The sequence below is a fragment of the Lampetra fluviatilis genome, chromosome 32, assembly GCF_964198595.1.
Source record: "Lampetra fluviatilis chromosome 32, kcLamFluv1.1, whole genome shotgun sequence".
NCBI lineage: Eukaryota > Metazoa > Chordata > Hyperoartia > Petromyzontiformes > Petromyzontidae > Lampetra > Lampetra fluviatilis.
Genome location: NC_136306.1, coordinates 5,009,139 through 5,033,876, shown reverse-complemented (window position 1 = coordinate 5,033,876; position 24,738 = coordinate 5,009,139). Strand labels below are relative to the sequence as shown.

General features: G+C 51.9%; 1 protein-coding gene across 7 annotated transcripts in view; it reads left to right on the top strand.

Moving 5' to 3' along the window:
• The window catches only part of LOC144943670 (protein bicaudal D homolog 2-like), a 56,178-nt gene extending 31,440 nt beyond the window's left edge, over positions 1-24,738 (top strand). Inside the window, exons 5-15 of one of the 7 annotated variants that reach the window (XM_078871371.1) lie at positions 755-932; positions 1,290-1,429; positions 2,405-2,563; positions 4,074-4,331; positions 5,328-5,535; positions 5,745-6,004; positions 6,858-7,009; positions 9,510-9,720; positions 11,841-11,884; positions 12,491-12,634; positions 17,987-24,738. In XM_078871371.1, the coding sequence (XP_078727497.1) occupies positions 755-932; positions 1,290-1,429; positions 2,405-2,563; positions 4,074-4,331; positions 5,328-5,535; positions 5,745-6,004; positions 6,858-7,009; positions 9,510-9,720; positions 11,841-11,884; positions 12,491-12,634; positions 17,987-18,083 (1,851 nt within the window). In that variant the 3' untranslated portion in view covers positions 18,084-24,738. The other 6 variants (XM_078871370.1, XM_078871369.1, XM_078871372.1 and 3 more) reach the window with 6 other exon arrangements.

Below are 24,738 nucleotides of genomic sequence, written 5' to 3'. Positions count from 1 at the left end.
TAAATAACATGATATTTCTGCGATAGTTACTACATGGCTCATTGCGAAGGCCACCTCATGTTATATCCGTCCATCCTCTTGGTTCCACCACCAGGACATCGTTCGAGTGCTACGTTGACACCCCCCAGAATATACCACTTCAGATTCATTTCATTTTCCTTCAATATCATGTTGGTTTGTTTAAATTTTCAAGTTGATTTTGTTCAGCCAGGTGAGAACTCAAGAGACTAGGATGAGTCTCATTTTGCAAGAGTGGCCAACAGTGGCCTGGGTCACCAAAATGCCAATAGAAAAAAGCAAGCATTAGTTTGTTTGACTGCTATCTCTCATGCACGGGTGGGAAAACCTACTGCCCGGTAGGCCTTATCCGAACCACTACTTAATTTTATATGACCTCCAACCGCGGGGGACCGACCAATTCAAAACGGACCGACAATCGACATTCATCCATTCATGCAAGCATCTTGGTAGCACTAATCAGATACTGGAAGGTGAATTGCTTGAACCTGGAAACAACACTGCGTTTCTAATAGTAGCGGTCTTCATCACTTCTGTTGCTCCATGGGGCCTCTCGCAGTCACGTCAGTGGCTGAGCTGTGCGCATTAACTTGTTGTTGCCCACCAATGGTATTTGAAAGTCCTCCTTCGGTAAGGGATAGGTTCGCCACTCCTGCTTCAGTGGATCAGCTGATGAAGTCGTTCAGTGGATGATGGCTCGTGTGTGTGTGTGTGCGCATGTGCGTGCTCGCGGCAGATGGAGCGGGAGAAGGCGGCGCTGCTCGTCACGCTGCAGGAAGCGCAGCGGCAGCTGGACCACATGAAGGGGGCGCTGTCAGAGCAGCGGGAGCGCGTCGCGCGCCTCTCCGAGCACGTAGGCACCATGAAGCAGCTGCAGGCACGGGCGCAGCGTGGGCGTGAGCCGTCGCAATCTGGTACGATCGCCAGCTCGATCGCTTAAGCGCTCGCTCGATCACCCAGTTTCATCTCGATCTTGCTGTCGGCGACACCCTTGAGGCTCATCCTTGTCTTTTGAGTTCTCATCTAGTTTAACAAAATCAACTTGACATGACTTGGAGTCACGTCTTCCAACACTGCCGGCTCAGTTCTGTAAACAAGAGATCAGCACCACCTTGTCTTGATGCTCATTTGAGCAGGAAATCACATTGACAGTTTTACTTTTCATACTATACTGAACTTACAAATCCCTGCTTTTAAGACACGCAGCAAATTCCATCGCTGCATTCGCACTCATCGCTGGGCTGCCGTGTGCCTTGCGAACGCTGTCGCAGGAGCCACCAAGGACGAGCGGGATGGAGCCGTGGAGGAGGGCGATGGATACTACGAGGTGGACATTAACGGGCCAGAGATCCTGGAGTGCAAGTACCAGGTTGCGGTCATGGAGGTCAGCGACCTGCGCAGTGAGCTCAAGGTCAGTTGGTCAGTTAGGCTTTGTGTGTTTTCTATGCCACTGTTTATATGTCAATTGGCATCGTATTGAACAAGAAATTTGCATTTGGAATCAACCATCAAGGTGATGTCACAGAACTCCTTCTGAGATCTGTTCAAGTGGCATCTGGTCCACTCAGTAGAGGGTAGCACATATCCAACCGCTCTATCCTTGAGAGCAATTTTGTCACGTGGTAATAACCAAATTAAGTGCAGAACCAATTTAATGTGATTTTTTTTCTGAAATCTGGGATGGTGCTGTGGTGTTAACGATCAACTCACTGGACCCGCAATCCGTAGCTCGCCGGTTCAATTGGATCTCCCGGCGCGGCAGTTGACGCTATGGGCTAGTTTTTTAAATGCGCTTACCCCCCCCCCCTCCCCCATCTAACCATCAGTATACAACCACAGTTAGTTGGTCAGCAGGCCGCTTGTGCTGGGGTGAAGTGTGGGTAATCCCACCTCTTCTAAGAACGTTTGGCCAGCATGGAAGTGTCGACCAATTGCCATCTAGTGGGGCTTGGATTCCGCCAGCATGGCCCCCGGTGGGGCATAACGGCCAGCGTCGGTCCTGCGGTGTAAGGAGGCATTACTTGTCATGCCAATTTTTATGCATTGGCTTTTCCTGTTGTCTGATTATTTTATCATTATTATTCGCTTTTATCATAGTGTTCTTCATTTTATTGGCATTTCGAGTGGAGTTGTCGTTGATATTGTTATTATCAGCTTTCTATTTCGCTCACATTTTATCTTTACTTGTGAGTGTAGTTTTTATTTTTACGTACAGCGCTTGGAGATATTTCGATACGAAAGGCACTTTATTAAATCGAGGTTATTATTATTAATCAATGCCCGTCTAGTTGGGGGCTCTTCTGCCAACAGTGGCGTGAGCGAGCAATTGCAAGGCTGCACCTATACCTTTCGTCTTTGTGTGCCGCCGCCGATGGCGACGACAAAGGTGACGAGAGAGCAGTGCACGGAGCTGAAGGAGCGTTGCGTCGAGGACAAGGTCAAGTTCGAGGCGGAGCTGGAGCTGCTGAGCGAGCAGACGACGTCGCTTCAGGAGGCGAGCCGAGCGAGCGGAGAGAAGATCTCCGCCCTGGAGAAGGAGCTCAAGGTAGCAGCCGCGACACGGCCCGGATACGCGAGCCCGACCCGCTTATGTTTTCGCAGTGCGACGGCATTCTGGGGTGTTGCGCCTTGTGTCGTTTGTTCGGCACGGTGTCCTCGGATCTGTCCCTCCGCGTGGGTGGGGGGGGGAACCCTCGCAAGGAGTTGTAGAGTCATTGGCATCTCTTTTGATGATCGTCGATGCGATGACTCGACTCATCAGGTAACACGAAACTCGCTGGTGGAGAAAACAAACAAATAAATAGGTAAATATGGCAGTTGTTTTGGTTTTTCAGCAAAATGGAGGAGAAGTGTTGAAAAACAGGTACATTTTAGGACAATTTATCGAGGAGGTTTTGCGGGAGATTACATCCAACATCATCAGCTCTTAACTAAATCTCCGCTATCCTGGAGTAAAAAAGTTTGATCTGGGTCCTCAAGTAGGTTCCATGACATAAACAGGACAATTGTGCAGGTGAAGAGATATTAATAATTTGCGTTGAATGCTGGTTGATTGGGAGTGATTGGCATTATACCTACACTGTCTTACGCAAAGTAAACTAGTTATAAATCATAATATTGGTTGTTACGGCCTGAGTATAAGAGACGGCAATTCTTGGCTCCGATTTAGCGACGCGATCGACTGTATTTCCCTGCACAAGGTTACGAATGAAACGAGCCGAGCGCTCTTGCCAGGTGAGAGCTCGGATTGCGGGTTTGGGCGCCCACTGTGATTTTTTTTATTCCCCCCGCCCCACCCCGGCGGTATTTAAATTATTTCATTTATTTTAATCTCTCCTAAGGGAGCGGGGGTGTGGGTACAAAGCCTTCCTGGTCGAACACAGGCTCATGAATTTTTAAAGTTGAGAACCAGCAAGTCGAGAGATGGAACGGACCCAGAGGTTATTGTGTCTCTACAGAATGGGTGGTGGTGGTCGTGTGAGTGTGTATATGTTTGCCTGTGTATGTCTCTGTGTCTCTGTGGAGCAGCTTTGTAGTTGTGGGTAGCTTGCAACATCACGAACCCAGTTACCCGAGTTCGATTCCTGCTCATGGCCAACACCAGTGACGATTATCTGAATCGATCCTGGGCCTCCCGTAAGTCAAATGAGTACCTGATGCAGTGTGTAAATATCGCCACTTGAGAAACAAAGGCAGTTTGGTGTGGTGCTGACCACCCATCTCCTCGTGTGCCCTGCCAGCCTTAGGTGTTCGTAACAGCACTTGCCCCAAAGTCTGTGAAGCCTATACGGGGGTTTTTTGTCTTTGTGTATGCCATATGTATCTGCGTCTCTTTATGTCTAAACAAATGAAGTACGCACCGCCCCACTGTGACTCCCAATGTACCGATCCTCCAAATAACCTCATTACGATAAGTGGTTTTTTACCCTTCTATCTGGCAACAAAACCACATATCATATTTTTACTGGCAAATGAGGTTCCAATGGTGTAAACCTCATTACCTCTGCCTCCTCTCCTCCTTCCCCTCCTCCCCCTCCTCGCTGTTGTGCTGCCAGCGCGCGACCAAGACAGCGACGGAGAGCCAGGGCGGCCTTAATGTGGCACAGGAGGAACTGCTGTCGCTCAGCGAGGAGCTGGCGACGCTCTACCACCACGTGTGCATGTGCAACAACGAGACGCCCAACCGCGTCATGCTCGACTTCCACCGGCAGGGCCGCGGCTCGCGCGGCGGCGGCGCCGGCAGCACCGGCGGCGGCGCCGGCAGCACCGGCGCCGGCAGCGGATCGGCGGCGGCGGCAACCGCCACCAAGATGGCACGCATAACACGCATGCTCTTAGCAATCCAACACCTCCGTAGACTTCAGAGCCAGTCCGGAGCCACAGGAGCCGCTCCCGAGCTGGCACGCGTAACGCACAACACGGCACTGACTAACTCCCCTCCCACCCCCCCGCACGCACGCACGCACTTGCACGTCACTCACTCACTCAATCGCTCGCACACTCACTCGCTTAGTCGCTCACTCACGGGCCACGCAGTATCCGGCCCTGCACTCGCTTTCTGCGCGTGTGTGTGTGTGTCACCACCGACCTCTCTTGGCTTGCCTTTCTTCTTGTGCTGTTTATGCATTTGGTTTGTTTACTGGAAGTGCAGGACGTAACTGAGAAATTGGAAACTGTTTTTTTTACTTGCGATTTCCGATCTGATGTAAAATGTCAGTGCAGAGGGGCGTGTAGGCTGATGGGGACAGTAATGTAGTAGGAGAGTCTGTAGAGAGCTATTCACGTACACATGAGCGGGATTGTTTCAAAGAAATGTGTCCGTCTCTGACACTTGACCTAGCACGATGGGATGGTCGGTGGAGCGACCGCACTGGCAGCTCTCCCTCCCACCACCCTGCCCGGCCTTCAGTCTCACCATTCAGCTGGTTGTGATTTAAGCCCATCCAGTAACAATAATGATAAAACGCAAGTAAAGTTTGACAGATTAGGCCATTGCCGCAATCAACTGCACTACACAAGCTGCCACATCCGTCACTGTAGTTGTGATGGTAACTGAAGCTGAATAAATAACGGCTCCTTTACCCATCCACTGCTGGATGAAGGCTCCAAGATCTGAGCATTGCGGGGTAAGGCAGAGGATAATGAGCATCCTCCCACTAAGCGAATTTTAACTGGGGGAATTGGCGCCGCACCTTCTCAACGAGCGATTGACCCCATGCTTTCAATTTCCAACAGCAGTTGCCCCACCAGCGACCACCGCTGATTGCGCGTGTGCGACATCTCCGCTGTGCCCTCCCGCCCCCCGCCAGGCCCCCGACGGCAAGTGCTCACCGCTGCTGCCTCACAAAGCGGTGAAGCAGCACGAGGAAGGAAGTGGTGACTCGGAGCCAACGGCGGCTGCACCGCCGGGTGGCAGGGAAGGAGGAAAGGGAAGCACAGCGCCGGCCGCCACTGTTGCTGCCGCAACAGTCGCCACGCCGTGCTGCCCCGTGTCGGAGCCGATCGCCGATGGACCTGGTGAGTCGCGGCAAACTCATGTCGCCACTCACCTGACGCTCACCACCTCCTCCGATGCCTCCGGCTTCACCCCGCTCATCTTCATCCTATCGACCTCACAGTCCTCCTCGCCCCTTCACTTCCTCGCCCTCACTGTGCTCCCCCTTCCACCTCCTCGTATTGCCACACGACGGTTCACCAATCAAACCTCCGCGCTTGCGTTTCCGCAGGCATGGAGCCCCTGCGACGGGAGGCCATGACGGTGGATAGCCTGGTGGGGATGATCCGCGACCAGCTGCGGCACCTGCAGCGCGCCGTGGAGCGCGCCGCCGAGCTGAGCCTGCAGCGTGCCGCCGCGCACGAGCTGGCGCCCACGTGCGACCGCGACAAGGAGGCCCTATTGGAGGAGATGCTCAAGCTCAAGTCGCTGCTGAGCACCAAGCGCGAGCAGATCGCCACTCTGCGAACCGTGCTCAAGGCCAACAAGCAGGTGGGCTCGCCGAACTTTTGTTGTTGCTGGTGGTTGCCCAGGTAGTGGTGGTGGTTGGGTGGTTGGGTGGATGTGGTTGGCCAGGTGCTGGTGGTGACTGCTTGCTGGGTGTGTGAGTGGCACTGCAGGGACAATGTCATGAGATAAATTATGTCGTGGCTGAGAGCATATTTCCTTAATGGTGGAGTCGGCAGCCGGGCCTGAGCATTAAAAGCATGCTGACTGAGCCAAGTATTTATCACCACTTAAGAATTATCATTTGGTAATAATCCTGTCCGTTTGTCCATTTCTCATCTGTTGCATGACGTGCGTGTGTCTACGTTTCGCCCATTGTAACCACGCTTTGTGACGCATCCGCGAATTTGGGTAAAAACTGTACAGTTGTCCGTACTTATAAATTTTAATCGCCCTTTTTCAGCTTTGCGACCTGGTTGTCGGTCACCCTGATCACCCCACCCCCTCAAGGCTATAATAAACTCAGGCAATTCCAGGCAATTGTTGCCGGCGATCATGGCCAGCATTCGTTCTAAAAATAAAAGAACAATTATAATATACCCAAAATCGAGGCTCCTCTGATCACTGCTTTTACATGCGGACAACCAGAAATAATGCTTCCAATCAAATCACAGATAACATGATTACCCAAGGGCGCGTTGTACCGACCAGTTTATCAAACACGTTGGGTGTGCCTTATAGGGGATTTCCAGTCATCTGGAGACCGGATGTCCGGGTGGCCACCTTTTTAAAGTAATCTACAACAACGAAAACGTAGTCCATTACAATTTCTGTTCGGTGAATCGGCTGTACGTCCCGGTTGTCGTTAACCGTATTGGTGGTTGTCGCCACCGAGCAGACGGCGGAGGTGGCGCTGGGGAACCTGAAGAGCAAGTACGACAACGAGAAGTCGATGGTGACGGAGACGATGATGAAGCTGCGCAACGAGCTCAAGGCACTCAAGGAGGACGCCGCCACCTTCTCCTCGCTACGCGCCATGTTCGCCACGAGGTACCCTCACACAGAGCTGCCCTTCCCTGCCCTCGCACCTTCCCTCTCCACCCGGTCCCGCCCTTTCCCTGCCCTTATGCTGACTGGCCCGGCCTGTCTCGGCCGCCGCTCAGCGCTGTAGAGCCAAACACTTTGACTGGAGCCCTGAGGCTAGCATTGCAGCCGATCTGTGGCTCTGAACCAATTCTATCCAAAACCCTGTCCATACCCATCTGCTTTTCTCTCGTAATTAATGATTGAGTTGAATCGTGAAAATTGATGGAATTGTTCTGGGGGCGCGGTGGAAGAGTGCTGCTCCCCAGTGTGGATGGTGAGGTCACTTGAAGCGATTTCAGAAGCAGTTCCATGATATCTTCTTCCACGGACCGGTTCTCCGCACCTCTGTGCGAGGGATCCGAATGGATTCATCGTCTCGTGCCATGTCGCCGATGGCACGAAGGGGAACAAACTTGGGGGAAAAAAACAAAGAAATGTTTTTTAAGACAATTTTAATTCGTTCAGCTGAAGTCCTGAAACCTTCTGGTTGGTCCAAGCTTCTCCTGCGAGACAACAGCCAGAGCGTTAGAGGACATCGATCACGCCGTCGGCTCCCCCCCCCCCCGCCCTCCCGGCCGTTACTCCTGGCACCGCGCGGCGTGTCTCGGAGCCCTAATGCGCCTGGCGACCAGCTGACTGCTGGCCCTGGCTGTTAAATGAAACCGCTGACAGTTCCCCGCCAACAGTTTTGTTCACTTGGAGTGAAGAGCCACGGGGTGACCGTGAGTCGCTGCTTCTCTCTCGGTGACGGCGAAACCAGCTGTGGAAATTCTATATTCCTTTGGCGAGCGTCGGTATACATCCTAATGCCACTTAAAAGCAACCGCTCATGGTGTCCCTGCCAATATATTTACTGGACTTCAGAGCTAAGAATTGCGGTGTGATTATGTTTGAAGGAGTGTGAGGTGATGCCACTCTTTGTGGGTGTCCCTGAGCTTCTTTCTGCTCATCCATTGCTCCCTTGGCCCATTGTGGCATGGTCATTTCCTTTACCGGCATCTCCTTGGAGCGGTCTCTGCACTTAATCCAGCAGTCGATTGACAAAGAGGCTGCATGTAATGGTGACGATCTTGTTTTGACCCATGGACGTGACACGTGAACCGAGATTCAAAAACTCAACGAGTCTCCCTGCAAAAGCGAGCGTCAGGAAGTGGCGCACGTCTTCATTTAGTGGCTATAGGTCGTGTGGTGGAAATTCTGCATTTCTATGGCCGGGGACCAGCATATGCTTGAATGCACCTGACAGTTCTTTTGGCCGTGGCTTTCAAAGCCCCGTTAACGCCGTGCTTGGCAAAGTTTTCAATTTTCCGCGAGTCTCTCCACTCCTCGTTGTTGGTTGGCCCCCTTAGCTATGTTACTGGATCTTGAGCCACCCGTTCCACGGTGACAGCCGCTGTTGTTGACTTGGCATGTCTTGGAAGAGAGGGGGTGTGTTGAGCCTTAATCGGACGTAGTTGGCCTGTTAGGTTGAAGTTGGGCTGCAGGTTTGTGTGCTGCTGCTGCGTCTGCTGTTGCATGGTCCGGTTACATTTTGTGCACCTCGCTATTCGGTGAATTGTCACGATTTGGGTGTCGCGATTGGATTCAAAATGCGAGTCCCTTTTTGTCTCATTTTTATCGTCTCGTTTGTGTTGTTGCATCTCCTGCTTTCTTTTTCCTTTCTCATTAGTAGTTTTCATTTTTTTGCTTCATCTTTGTCATTCGCATACAGTTTTTACAAATTGTAAATATGTTTTCACGTGCACGACACGATGCACTGTATCATGAACGTAAGAATCTTCTTTTATCCATGGATGGACGATACACGCCGAGAATTTGGTATACGGCTCTTATAAAATTAGATTTTTTACACGGATGATCCCATTTATACAGTTTCACGGCTATTTAAGTCGGGGGGGAACTACGGTGCGTGATCACAGCAGCGCAAAGCTGCAGGCATTGTGCCGTTGTCCATCGTGGTAGCGTGCCTGTTTGACGCTTGGCAGAAACGCTGGGCGGTCCCGATGAGTTAGTTTGGGACCTCCGACCACGCCCGCTGTCGGTGCCTGTCGGAATAACTCGAGCCTGCATTGTTTCTCCATGTGGTGCGTGTGGCCTGCGCGTGCACACTCCACCCACTGCCACCCGCGCCGCCCCCGCGCACGTTTTTCGCGAGCATCCCATCTTCCGCGAGCTTGCGGCGAGCGCGCGTAGGTCCGCGTGTCGCCCCCCCATCCCGCCCGGGTCTCCGATCATCTCGAACGCGCGCTTGCGCTTCGCTTGCTCACATGCTCGCGTGTGCGTGTGTCTGCGCGCGTGCGTGTGTGCGCGTGCGTGTGTGCGCACGCGTGCGTGTACCTGCGTTTGTGTACGTGTGCGCATACGCCCGACCACCCGCTCGCTTGCCTGCCTGCACCCGCCCCCCAACCTCCCTACTCCCCGCCCCCCTCCGACTCCCGCCTTCACCCCCACGGCGTGACGACAGGTGCGACGAGTACGTGTCGCAGCTGGACGAGATGCAGCGGCAGCTGGCGGCGGCGGAGGACGAGAAGAAGACGCTGAACTCGCTGCTGCGCGCCGCGATCCAGCAGAAGCTGGCGCTCACGCAGCGCCTCGAGGACCTCGAGTTTGACCACGAGCAGACGCGGCGCGGGAAGCCGCGTGCCGGCCTGCGAGCCAAGGCCCCCAGCCCCAAAGTAAGTCAGAGGCACGGCGCCACGGCCGACGGTGTCACCGCCGCCGTGCAGGCCATGTTTAACGCGTCGGCCATGGACGGCGCAGCGGTGGTGGCCGCGATGGCGGCGGCTGAGGGCAGAGCGGTGCAAGCGGCGACGGCTGGCGGCAGAGGACCGCCGCCGGCCCAGTCAAGGCCCAACGAAGGAAAAAACGCACGAAACAATACGAAAGTGGAGAACTCTTGAGTTTTATTTATTTTAGTCGACGTCTTTTTATTTTGACTTTTCGGTGAAGTGTACATAGGGTGGCGGCGAATATTGTGGCGCGTCAGAGTGTGCGGGTCGCGCGGGTGACCGATGTGCTCGCACCCGCCATGTTTGTTAAGTAAAATGTTTGAAGGTCACCTCGCGGACTGTGCCTTTCTTCCCTGAACCGCAAACACAAACTTTTAAAATCAACCTGCATTTGTACCCTACAGAAGTTCTACGTACGTAAGTTCTACCCTTAACGCATCCCCAAGGCCGCAGTAACTTGAAATTAACGCCTTTTTTTTTACGACTACTACACAGTTGTATTCCATTGTATTCTTTTGCAGTGTCGTAGTGTTGAAAATTAAATTACCGGAAAAAGACTATTCAGTTGTGCCTTAACGGAGTTTGGCATTCTGCAGTCACCGGCACAAGGGTGGAAGGGTGAGGGGGCCGGAGGCCGCTTGGCCGATGAATTATTTGGAGATGCGACCGCAACTGACAATTTAACGATTGCCTCTGTCGTCGATGATCTGGGATCGCGAGCCGGCCGCACAGCGAGCGACTCACTTAACCTGTTAACGCGCGAACGCTTCCACTTAACCCTCCTCGTGGCCTGCACCGACCGCGATTTCTAACCAAATTAATGCCGTGACGCCCGCCGCTCGGCGTCCGCTTTTAACCCAGGCGGCACACTCCACTGGCGCGCCAGCGTGTTTCAGCAGCAGCGAGTGGCTTTTGCAGTGGCGGCGTTTCACACGGGGGAATTTTAACCGTGCTGACCCAGCCTTTTCCGCACGCCGAGTCTAAATTTGGCCCGCGTGATGCGGAGTTGCAACCGCCCCCCTCCTCCGTGCCCACTCCCTCCTCCCCCCCACCCCCTCATCTGGCTCTGCGTTATTACGCGTCCTCTTTGTGGAGGTTGAGTTAAGGATGGAGTAGAGTCCCGCTCAGAGGGGAGAAACAGAAGCTGGGATCAGCTGAGAGAGATAGCAGGCAGCCAGACTAATAAGTGGCCGAGTGAGTGGGAGACTGGCTGGGTGGAAGGGTGGGTGGGCAGGTTGCTCATGTGTTTTAGTGGTTGTGTCGTACGGTGGATGGGTGGGTTGGCTGGTGAACATCTGAGGGGGTGAGTGACTGCTGCTCAGGTACCTCAGCGATAAGCTCGATGAATGGCTAGATAATCGATTGGCTGGGTGCAAAGCTGAATGCGTGTCTTGATTGGTTAACTGGTTGTTTGGGTGATTAACTGGGTTATTGATTGGATAGGTGGCTGGGTTGGTGGCTGAATGTTTAGCTCTGTGTTTGGGTTACCAATTGGCTGGGCAGTTGTGTCGTCAGGGTTATTGGCTGGGTGGGGAACTGGATTGGTAGCTGAATGATTAACTTCGTTATTGGCTGTGTTATTAGTTGGCTGTCTGATTGGCTGGGTGGAGTGGGTGGCTGGGTTACTGGTTGAAGAATTTGCATAAATGATTGGCTGTGTTATTAGTTGGCGAGGCTATTGATTGGCTGCCTGATTGGTGGGGTGGTGTAAGCAAGCGGCAACATAATTTTCCCGCAATCTCTTTGCGCATTGCCGTGCAGCGTGGCAAGAATTCCGGCACGCTTAAGCGACAAACACTGCAGACGCAGGCCCCTTGTGGCCATCCGTCCTTCCGGCCACTGCCCCACGGGGTGGGTGGGGAGAGGAGAGAGGTCCCACAGGTCACCCCCTCCTCCCACTGGCTCCCCCTTTCCCCCACAATGCAGCTGTTGTCTCCCCCCTACCCGCCCCGCCGCGTTGTGCTGTCGCGTTGGGTGAGCGCCACCTCGCGTCCGCATCTAATCGCCCGTCTCTTAATGGACTCTACGTAGATTGTGAGCAGTCTTATCCAACCCTGTCGCCACAGTGCAACACAGCAGTAGAGAAGAGGCCGTCTCCCAGTAACTACAGGTAAAGGAACACGACTGCGGGGGGGGGCGGGGAGGGTGGGGGGGAGGGGGATAGCATTTGATTCAACAAAACACACAATTGGGGGGTATTGGTAATGTCAATTATGGGGAAAGATAAGTAAAAAAATGGGGGAAATGCAGAATCACCGCTGGGGTTGATACTGTTTGCTGGGACGGGGCCGACCGGCACTGGAGGTCACGGTGCACGGGGCCGACGTGCAGTGCGGTGTTCGGCGCAGTGCGGCGTGCGGCGGCCGAGAACCGCCATGCGTTTATCCTACGCCGGTACGTGTGCTCTCGCCGCTTCGTAAATATAGTGTCGAGCGCACACGGTGGCGGCGTTCTTGTGTGCGTGTGGCCCGCGCGTTATATATACACACGTTTTTAAAAATAAGATAAATTAACCTCGCGCGCTCGGCCGCCTGCACTTGCGCCGCCGGTCTATTTCGACCTCCCTGTATCCAGGGTCCCAGTTTGCACGCGGGTTCCCAGTGCCGAGTCACGTGCCCCCACGTTGCTTTCCCGCGTTGATCAGCTCCGTCCATTTCACCGTTTCGCTTTCCGCCACCGCCATTCCCCAACCCCCACGCCCCCACCTTTGCATCAGGCCCTTGACGTGGATCATTCCGCCGTGGACGGCTCCGCAACAGCGGTCGCCGTCGATAAACCGCGCTGACGACGGCGCGAGCAGGGCCGCGAGCCGGCCGCTCGCCCGGCACGCGGCAGTGAGCGCGACCGGGAGACACGAGACGTAACGCGCGACGCGGCCAGAGTGTGGCGCGGGCGGATTGTCGGCACGGCGGAGCGTCGGCGTCGGTCGCGCGGCGTCCCCCGGGCGAAGGCGGCGACGGGCCCCCGCGCGACCGGCGCCAGGCGGCTAAAGCCATCGTGGCACTCGCCATGCGACACCGTTCACGCGGCACAACTCACGCGGCACAACTCACGCGGCACAACTCACGCGGCACAACTCGAGCGGCACACTCGCCTCCGGGCACGGCTTTGGCGCGGTTCGCGTGGCGCCCCGTCCGTGGCGCTTGGCGTGCCGCACCTCACGGCTGTGCATGCCGCTTACCGCATGCATGGGCTGGCAGCTCCTGCGCGAGCAGACAGACGTTCCTTCAGCTGTGAACACGTGAGCGGTGCGACCACAGGTGACGTCGTTGACCACAGGTGATGATGTTTCGGTCCTTGCGGTGCCCACATGCTCACTGGGAAATTGGAAAGGAGCGGATTTCTCGCTGGGCCACAGATGTTTGACGACAGCACAAGTAATGGCACTCGGGACAGACGATGGCAGTCGTCGTTAAAGCCTGGAATATGTCGGGGTGGCCGCCCGGGTGGTTTAGGATTTTAAAGACAATAAGCCGTCACAGCTGAGAGCCGAGGTTCTTGTCCCCCCTAGTTTCAGCCGCCCGTGATTAAATCTCGCTCGCAGGTGGAGCGAGTAATGGCCTTGTTGCCAATGACTGCTCACACAACAACAAAAAACATCACATTCAATGAGCTTTTCACCTGATTCCGCAAATATATGAGGTCTGAGAAAAAAAATAGTATTTATCTCTGAAGAAATCTTGTTGTATTGACATTTGCCCCTTCCACACTCTGAGTCACATCAAACCTGGCCCAGAATGTGGATAAGTGGCTTACGTAGAAAGAGAGCGGTGCTGCGATGGGATTTTATGGGGCTTTTCTGTAACACAGGGTGGTCCACTGCTATCTTCGATAATTTCGAATGGAAATTCCTTAACCTGGTGAAATTGCGCTGCCGGCAACGATTGGAATTTAACTGAATTTTGTTACGAGTCTGGTATTTAACCTCCTGGCACTCACCAGTCATTCAGTAACCGACGACGATGATTCTGTACGCCCTGATGAAGAGTTTCAGCTTCATCATTTTATAATTGAGTTCACGGCCACTACCGCCCCTGCAGAATAATTGCAGACAATCAGGACCGGCAAGTCAGGCCTGCTTGAGAGAGCTCGTGCACAAACATTGATCGCTTTTCAGAGATAATTGAGCTGCCTGCAGGGCTGTCACGTGACAATGTTGCTGTTACACCTCAGCCCTCTATTGATTGCATATCGCACCTCCCAAGTTGAGTCGGCCAAAATCACACGAATTTGTTTGTTTGCTTTGGCTGCGAGTCTGGTTCAGTTCGCAGTAGAGCTTCCGAATCTATGCTGCCCTGAAAAAAAATCGCCTGATTACGATAAAAATTAAACGACATTTTCCTTGCGATATCCCCTTGGCAGCGGTCCACAAGCACAGGTATAATACAAATAAATAAACAAACTCGTCAATAACATAACCCGAATAGGAAAAAAGATACATACTGTATATTTCACAGCTGACGTTTCAGGCAATAGTCATCTTTCATAGCAGAGCTCAATGATTATATAATTATATTACGATCAGGTCAGCCAGTGCGTCAGCCTTTTCACACACAGGAGTATGCCGCTGCAGTGCACGGTCTCAACAAATGGGCTTGCGATCCCGGCTATCACCCAAATCCTAACGAAGAGCATGCCAGCTGATGCCTGAGTGCCATTGTTTATGCGTCGCTCGCCTCGTGTGATGAGCGTATAGAGGCAAATCGAGAGGTGTCTGATAGCAGTAAGCTGACCCCGTTTCTAGTGAATCGGTGAAGGTATATTGTGTAGCATTGTGAACAACCTATTTTCACCCATGGGGCCGTGGCAGACACGTCAAGGCTGGACTGATAACAGCTCGCCACAACACCGCATAGGCACATTTTATTGTTATGATTACAAAACTATCACGTGTTGTTTGAAAATACCCTGGGACACCTGGGTTGCTGGATTCATACTTATTTATTTACTGGGGGGGGGCAGGGTGTGTGTGTAGAGTAGTGGTGTAACGTTCAGCACAATGTACGATGAATCCAGCAATTTGTGTTCGATTCCCGGCCACGGCTAACATCAGTGGTGAGCGATATCTGAACCAGTTCTTATACATAGACGCATATACACACACGCGCACACGTGTGTACATGTGAATATATATTTACTTGTATGCAGTTCAGTGTAAAAGCCTCACGTGTGTATATCACGTTGCCTGTGTCGCCCGCCCATGTTGGCATTCTTTTTCACAAGCCTTGTCTGCATTGAGGAAGCCAATATCTCAACCCTCGCTCTCTTCATCGCATGCCGGAAGTCCTCGTGTCATCGGCATCGTCGCAATGAAGAAACGCTACCGCCCTGAAGAAATAGCGCTGCAGCCAATTGCCAGCCATGACACCCTGACCGTCAATCCCACCCGTGAAATGTAAATGAGCCGAAAATTCTACAAAAGGTTGGGAATTTGTTACTAAAATAAAATATCTAAATCATTAGCTTTCTTCTGAAACTCAATCCTAATGCAGACTGTCTGAAATGCAGCGCCTTCGTGAGAGCACTGCACTCCAAAAACGGCGTGAATACCAAATGTACATCCTGTTCGTTGCACAAAACCCCCTCCGATTGGCTGCTGCGGTATTTTTCGGAGCTGTAGTTTTTTTTCGCAACATTGCCGCGCATGTCCGTGTGTGTGTGCACGTGTGCACGTGTGCGTGAGCACACAGGTGTGCGTTTCGGAGAATTTGGCGGCATTTAAACAAAACAAATCTGTTTGATACTGGTTTCACCACTCACTTGCTTCATGCGCAACTGAGACCGGGGGGGGACGTGAGCGGAATTTCTAGTTTCACGCCGGGTTACTGCGGGAACGTGGCTGGGTTTTAATGACTCTCGTCAGCAAGGGGACGGCCAGACATTTTCATTCATCGACCAAGGGTGAGAACTGGACACTGGTTGTGTTCGGTGCGGTGATGGTGGTCGTGGTTATCCAGGCAGAGCTAACATAATGGGCAAGCGCCGCCATCTAATAGAGTAAAATGTAAGAGTAATTCCTCAATCACGTTATTTTTGGTAAATACGATAAAAATTGAGCATCCATCGTCATAGAGAATGTAGGCAACAAAATAAACAAAGTGTACGCCTCCTTCCCATATTTTGTCTCCGCATTAAAAAAAATATCTTATTTTTGCACTGCCACACGGCCTTCTGGGAATTCGTCTTTTCAGCAGCATTGGTTTCATTTATGCAGCTCACTTCGCATCAACATGTCGGAGTGCTTTATGTCAAACAACATTTATACGGATGTTTAGAATACATTTAAAAAATGGAAAAAAATTATTCTACCAGTTCGAAAAAGGATAAATTATTTGTCTGCGTTATGTTTTTCCCAAATAATGCATTTTGAGCACCTTCAATGAGAGCGAAAGGAGAAATTTTACTTTTAAATTGTGTTTAAGTTGAGTAACTCGTCCTGCTTATAACTGGAAATTCGTGGCAGTGGAATAAGAGGGCTTCTTAGCAAGCTTAAGTTCAAGCTGATCACCACATCCAGTATTCCTCTGGCTCTATGGGCTGCGGATATCGAGTCACGTGCCACCCACTTCAATCTAACTGTCACCCAGAAAACAATTGGTGAGAAACTAATCCCTGTTCTTAGCCTCGCCAATGAATAATGCAACTCTTTTCTGACTCGGCAATTATCCAATGAAAAACCGCCTATACCGGCGAGGGACCTGCGCTGGTACGGCACGGATGTGCCAATGGAAAAGAGGTGTAAGAATGTGCGCTGGGTGATTTGCTCGCAGCACACAGGGCCATTACCCCTCCTCCAGTGTTTGTGCGCCACTGTAACGGGGCAATAAATGCACCAAAGCGATTAACAGCCATTTATTTACGTTCAGCGTCGCCTCCGTAGCCTATGACCAAATCACCCGGAATGTGGCCAATTCTCGTAATCTAAGCAGGTTGGCGCCCGGCCAGCATGTGTATGGGCAACCACGGCCTTGTTACGGGCTGCGGGGGGCCACGTTGTGGGCAGCAGCGAGCAGTACAACAAAATCCATTGTACTGTGCTGCCTGGAAAAGGAGCTGTAAATGTCCACACGTGTGCATGATCTCCGTAGCAACCCATTTGCAGTTGATTTTCTGTAGTTTAACGCTAACTTCCGCCTTGGCCTTTCCACAAGGGTAGGCGCTGCTGCGTTTTACGCTGCGACGGTTATCGTCGCCGTGTCATGCGAACAGGCGCTGAATATCTGGATCCTTGTGAAGGTGAACGGGCGGGCGCACGATCGATTTGGTGGGACCAGATTCACCGATTTGTTGCCTGTTTGCCCCACCCCCTTACGGCGCCGCACTTTGCACTTCGCTTTTTCCCGCTCCTCACTTGGCTGTGCGCGTCCTCACCGGTCGGTGTGGCGATGTGGGAGGTTGGTGACCGTGGGCAAAGGGAGCAAGTGATGGTGGATTCAGCTGATAACCTGACGGACGCATATTACGTGGACCAACCATGAAAGGGCATGTAACATCATTGGCCGAGAGAAGTATTTGTCAAATTCCAGTCGTTGGTGGCCCACCGCAATGCAGATCTCTGTGATTACCAATTATCGGGTGTGCAGCATGTTGCTGATTCGTTATACGAAGATTGGAAAACATCAGTAAGTCTGGAAGGTTGCACCGTGGGTGGGGGAGGGGATGGGAATGTGGCGATTGGAATTTGAGAATTACTTGCCCCGAGTATGCCATCGTATGCCAGAGATTAATTTGGAATTTTTAATTATCCTCCCTGTAGGGCAGGACATTGAACGCATGAGAAGTGACAATGTCTAACTTTATATATTTTTTATAATGAAACACATTTGTATGCGTATGCACGTGTGTGCGAGCGCGTGAAGATGCTACACGTACGTACGCATCTCACATTTTAATCCGGACAAGTTGGCTTTAATGCAGAGCTCGCGGACACGGTCACTCTGTCATCGTTTTGATTGCACTTTACACACAGTCTTGGGAATCGTGATTCAAGCGCCCTGCAGAGAGACCACATCGTCAATTTACCCGCCGGCACTCTGCCTACGATTCCCCCCGCTCTGCATGCTACCCACACGGGGGGGGGGGGGGGGGGGGAGGAACGATTCCACAGCTGCGTACTAACCAACGTCTCTTCCTTCTTCCTCTCCTGTCTTTCCTTCATCCCTTCCCCATCTCTCCTCTTTCTGCTGCTCCGTCTTCCCTCGCCGGTGCAAAGCGCGCCAGCGAGCCTGTTGGACAGCCAGAAGCAGCTAGCCACTAGGCCGAAGTGCATCCCTCTGCACTGTCTGTCAAAGCCCCCACACTTTCCGTAGTCCCTGGACGATTGCCGCCACGAGGGGCGACTCTATCCCGCCGCCCCCACCTTCCCCCTCCTCCGGCGATGTCATCCTTCGAGCGTGACCCGGGCTAATGTGACCCGGGCTAATGTCACCCGCTCAATTGCTCACTCGCCGGCTCGTCCTTCAGCCCGGTCGTGCAAACTTAACGGAGAAACTCGCAGAGTCGGTCAGTCGGTGGGAGAGTCGAAGTTGTGCCCGGCACCAGGCCACTATTTCGTTCCCCACCCCCCCCTCACCCATGTTTTATTTTCGTCGACAACCCCCCCCCCCCCCCCCCACATGGAAAGACACGGACATCACGGATGATAAATTACCAATTTAATAATGTCGATTTGTACGTCAGTAATAATTGCAGCGACGACAATAATAATCGATGAGCACATTTTGAGCGACGGTGAGCGAGGGGAGAGAGTAACACACGCAGCGTGCCTACATCCCGAGGCTCTCGGCGGTGGAACTGTAAAACGTTTCCTTGCATGGTTTTTCCCCAGCGTCTTTTTTAATCGCTTTATATGTGCTCGCGCACGTGCAGAGCGGTGAGCGCGTGCGACAGGGTCGTTGTAGTTGCGCGTGCCACATCTCACAGCCTGTTGCCTTAGCGCTCACCGGACGGAGGCAGCGGTGATGCTGGCGATGTCGCGATTGGGTCGGCTGGCGGTGGCGTCGTGATGCGCTAGGGCCAAGGTGGCAGAGACGGATCTGGAAACTTTTCAAAAAGGTGGGCAGAGGGTGGAGTGGGGGGCAGTCCTAAAATTTAAATCTTTTTACATCTGGCTCTCTCGATTAAAAAAACACATTTGATCAATTTTCTCAGATAAATAATCAACAAAATGCTAATTTTCAGGGTCTGGTGGGGGAGGAGCGGTGGTCATCCCCAACAGACCCCCGTCTGGGATCAGCCCCCGCATGGCGGGTGGCATCGATAAGCCCCCATAGTCGACTTGCAGCCACGTTCAGGAGGTAGAAGCTTTGTGCAGTCGCTGCACCCAATGTGGCCTATCACCGACTTGTCGTCCGTGTTGAGTGCTGTCCCCTCGCGTACGTAGGGTTTATCCAGGTTTATCCAGGTTCCGGTTTATTCCCGCAAAGAGGAATGCACTCCTCACAGGACGATGTCCATCGGCCAAGCACACCAAGAAGAATATTCCTGCAGGAGTCTTGAGACCTGACGAGGATCTCCCAGATCACAATTAGAAGCAACTTTTAAAGCGTTAAACATCAACACTTTAGGAAAATAACGAGGAACCCACAGAGATGCCATGAATTGTCATAATCCAGCAATTTGGTGGTCATGCTTACAATTTTTTCAAATTAACTGGTTTTGTCTCGTAAATGTCTCAGTTCTGGTTTCGCTCGTGGCTTATAATTTGTCGTAACATTTGCGTTCGTCGTAATATAATCTCCTGTCTTGGGCACGCAATTCCAGACGTGTATTGTAAAGCATAAAGAATTAAACTTTAATCGATGCATCCTTTCTACACCTGGCTGTCGCGTCAATGGCAGCCGGTTAAGCCACGTGAGCATCTTGCAGTGACAAGGGCGAGGGAGTTGCGTGTTCATGAGTCTGTGTGTCAATGTCCACCGGGAGTGGTGGTGCAGTGGTTATCGTGCTGCCCTACGAACCTGACCACCCGAGTTCAATTCCCGCTGGCAGTCAACATCAATGACGAATATCTTAACCAGTCCCTGGACTCCTCCTAGGTCGACTCAGTCTCAATTGAGTACTAGGTGTGGTGTGTAAACATCGACAAAGGCGGCGGCCAGGCGTGGTGCTGGCCACCCACCACCTCGTGTGCCGTGTTGGCCATCATCGGTGCTCGCTAACAGCACTTGCCCCTACTGTCTGTTAAGGCTATACATGGAGGGGGTGGGGGGGATCTTTGTCTTTTTGTACTTGCTGTATATAATTATGCACACCTTATGCATCGAAGCGCGCGCGGGTGTGTATATGTACATACGCACCGAGCGGTTGCGTGTGCTTCTACGGTATATGCAAAAATGCGCGCGGTGAGTTGCGATGTTGCAAGCGGGGGGGGGGGGGGGTGATTCACAAGCGAAAATCTGCCGTCGCTAGTGGCGCTTCCGGCGACGTAAAACGGATGACACGTCGTGCGTGCGTTGTTTTATTTTCACATTTTAGCCGATCGAAGTGATGATCGTGGGCCGGAGCTCCCGTTGTGTGAAACGAAACGACGGGAGGGACTCGTGCCGTGTGTGTGTGCGCACGCTGTACCTGTACCAGATGCCGCGTGCAACTACAGCCGCAGTGATAAATTGTGCAATGAAAAACAGCGAATGAGTGTTAGTCGCTTACGACGCCGTTATATTTTATGTTGTGTTATTTTTTATCATTATTATTTGCAAGAAGAGCAAATTCACATAACAATTAGTTCTTGTCTTGTAGGTCATGTGCTCAGGCTGTGTCCCCGGGCCTGCCCAATTCTTTTTTGTTCTTTTGAAGTTTGGAACTTGAGTGAGAAAGCAACTGTGAAGTTGTAACTTCAGGGGAAGGCTTTGTTATCGCACCTCAGTGATGTCACCACGACGATATCATTTCACAACGTGTCAAGTCTATTTCTATGTTTTTATCTTTTCTCAATGATGAAGCTGCACACAGTGTGCGGCTAGGAGATAAGCGCTATCGGTTGTGCGCATCGCACCTTCCTGTAACATATGCACGCTTGTTAGTTTGATTCGCTCGTTACAATTTGAGCTCGAAATCGACACAAACAGTCGCAACCTGACGAGACGGAGCTTTGATATTTGTCCGGTTTTGGCGGTCGATTATGTTTTTCAAAGTCCGCTTCCGCCCGCCGGGTTTGCAGATCTGGCCTACGTATACACAGTCCACGCGTACGCGCGGATGTTTGGCGTTCACAGTTTACTGTGGCCGTCTGCCGCGTTGCTCCGAGAGTGGGCGTGTAACGGTGCCATCGATTCGGCGATTAAACTCGGTTCTTACGTTCACAGTACTCGCGTTGAATCGCTCGCGTACAAATCGAGAACGAGACGTCAAGGTGGAAGCGTTCTCAACAGACAGTACAAACGACCCTGCTGGTACAGATTAGACCAGCAATCCCAAAAAAATATTTCCTGCTCAAATAAGCATTATTGAAGCATTGGTGCTCATTTCTCCCATTGGCACCCCAGAGTCAGGAGTGGAAAATCCGCATTCCTATGGCGGGGGCGACTGTATCGCGCTGCCATGACGTATCGTCGAGTCGAAGGATGTGCGAATCGTTACATGCGCTGCTTCAAAGACGACTGCGTATGTAGCCTTGTTTGCAAAGGGCGCTGCTATGGAAACAATATTATCACGGTCATTTTTTTTTCCCTTTTTATTGTATATCCTGTTAAGTCTGTAACTGAGACGTGCTCAGATATGGACAAGGGTAAGGGGTTGAGGCGGCCGTTCGTGCGTAAACCATCTTTAGGGTGGATGACGTCATTGGTTGGCTTTTAAGAGGCGACTGCTGTTATTCCGTCGATAAACAGAATGTCTGCGGCGAATATTCATTTTTCAGCGGGCAAACATTCGCCGCTTCACAGAATCGCAAGCGGCTTGTCGTCGTGAAAACATTAAGACTCGTCATTCTCACCATCATCATTATTTGTCTTCTCTGGGGGGAAAGCCTCGCTGAGCCTCGTGTGGAAGAGGAGGGCCACAGCAACGGGGATGTTGTTTGACCTTGTTTTGTTTTATTTACGTCGCTCTCGGGAGCGCTGCTGAACCGGTTTCCTCAACCGCTGCCGCCACCCCGAATCGCCTTCCCCGCACGTGAATTCGACCTGAGCCCGGCGTGAGGATGAGCAACGCGAGACACACGCGGGGGGGGGGGGGGGGTGCCCGAGGGGTTCTCGCTGTCGGAGAGAGAAAAAGACGTAGGAATCAAATGTACTCTTAGTTTTGTCGGTAAAGTCACGTAGGTAAAAAATTAAATTAATGAATACAATTATTATTGTATTTTTATTAATTTAAATTTCATTTTTTACCTACGTGACTTTACCGACAAAACTAAGAGTATGAATCCTTGCAGTCACGAAAGCTTCAAATCTAGAAGGAATCAAATGTGTGGAAGGTCGGGCTTTATGGATCTCAATCATGTGCGGTTCATGCTTAGCTTTTGATGTTACACTAATTCGTTTTTCTTTTGCAGTGTTTACATGGAATTACCGTATATCAACTTGTATGTAAATACGCCGCGCATTACTAATTTGAGTCGCGGCCCGCGTGAGTTTAAGGCCGGCGGCCGGACTGTCTACATCGTTGGCACAGGCGATGCAATCAAAGGTGTTACTGCGTTTTTATTTTAATCGTTTGAGATTTGTTTTTATTGTGAAATATTGTTTTTATTTAAGTTTGTGAGTTCACGTCGATGTTGAGATCCCCCCCCCCTCTCCCGTGGCCCTATTGGCAGTGAGCGGAGCCTTGGATTCTGGGCCCCGTAACGACGCGTCCATTAATCGATCAAAATCGCGATGCACGCAATGGATCCCGTGAGCGAGCGAGTCATCGTTTATTCTTACATTTCATGCAAATTACGGAAATTGTACACACGACTGATTCGCGAATGTTACGTTTAAGCTAACGGAGCAGAGAAAAGCTGCACAAACGAGGCAACATTTGAGACGGTGAAAACGGGACAGAAAATATAAATTCTGAAGCCGAATCCCGATCACAATCGAATTCGCTCAGGAGTCGGGGGGGGGGGGGGGGGTGGGCACATGCGGTGCGGTGTGAATGGTTACGTGCCGTTCGCACTGCCCTCTGCTGCTGAGCAAGGGGCCATTTCCCGGAACATCGCCTCGTCATGTTGTTCCGTTGCCGTGTCATGGGCGGTGTTTATATGGATTACGATGATGGTCGTGGTGTTTACATGAAGACCCTGTTTTCATTTTTGCCAGGGCGAATGTACAGCCACAGTGTCGGTGTGGGAGCTGCCCACCGCTGCCAGTAAGGGCCAAGCCACTGGTGTTGTTAACCCCACAACTGAAAAGCAAATGAAAAGTGAAGAGGCCTCACTCGGTAATGGAAGGGGCGAATACTTGGGGAGCGGAACACACGAATATGAACCGTAACAAACTAGCCGGCCAAATACTTATCCCTTAACGATCCAATCACACACCACGCCCTCGTCTAAACTAGCCAATCAGATACTACGCCGTCGTCTAAACTAGCCAATCAGACACTACGCCGTCGTCTAAACTAACCAATCAGACACCACGCCGTCGTATAAACTAACCAATCAGACACCACGCCGTCGTCTAAACTAACCAATCAGACACTACGCCCTAGTCTAAACTAGCCAATCAGACACTACGCCATAGTCTAAACTAGCCAATCAGACACCACGCCGTAGTCTAAACTAACCAATCAGACACTACACCGTAGTCTAAACTAATCAATCAGACACCACGCCCTCGTCTAAACTAACCAATCAGACACCACGCCGTCGTCTAAACTAGCCAATCAGACACTACGCCGTCGTCTAAACTAACCAATCAGACACCACGCCGTCGTATAAACTAACCAATCGGACACCACGCCGTCGTCTAAACTAACCAATCAGACACTACGCCCTAGTCTAAACTAGCCAATCAGACACTACGCCATAGTCTAAACTAGCCAATCAGACACCACGCCGTCGTCTAAACTTACCAATCAGACACTAGCCAATCATGCGGCAGCCCTAACCTCTGCAAATGAGAGAGCTCGACACGAGCTCTGACACTTAAAAACTACCTCGCCAGCTAACCGTGACCATAGCAGTTTAATAAATGAGATCCTGGCAGGAGCCTTAATTCTCATCCTGACAAACGAGCAAACCAGCCCCGAACCGCGCACCCCAACCAACGCGGCAGAACTTCGCTACAACCACCTGGTGCCGACTTGATCCACGATTTGCCACTAGCGTCGCCGCCGTTGAGAATTTGACGAATCACCAAAACCAGCCCCACGAGCTGCTACCAGTTAGCCCGACACCCCCGAGGACCTGTCCGCAGCCCCGGATCGTTTGTCAGGTTTCGTTCGCTTTTCAGTTTTGGTCTTCACAGCACCACCCCCTCCCCGTGTATAACGAATACTGCCATAACGTATTTTTTTCATTTCGCGTAACGGAAATGCAAAGTTATCCATAATGTCCGATATGTTTATGTACGTGCGCGTCGCTAATTTGTAAATCGATGATGAGCACTAGCGACGACCCTGATTGAATAGCCACGACGGATGCATTCACTCATTTCCCCCGAGTGATGTAAGATAATGCTCGCTGTACATAAGTATTACCTGCAACTTGTTCATTTCGAAGCTGGGCGATGGTATCCACCACCACCGCGACGACGACGACTCACGTGTTCCGCAAAAACCTGGATTTTATACAGACGTGGGGGGCCCTCTTCGTAGCCCCCCTCCCCCGCCTCCATCTTTACACCATCGACACAGAGTCACCGCAGGCACCCTCGGTGTCTTTCCCCGTACCGCCGGCAACGCGCGGTGCCTGGGTGTCTCGCCGAGAAGCACACTTTGAATTGGCCGGGCTGAAGACCACCACCCTCCTCTCCTCCTTCTGCCTGTGACCGACCGTCTCTTTTTTTTCCCTCTCTGAAATAAATCCATAAGTCCACTGTT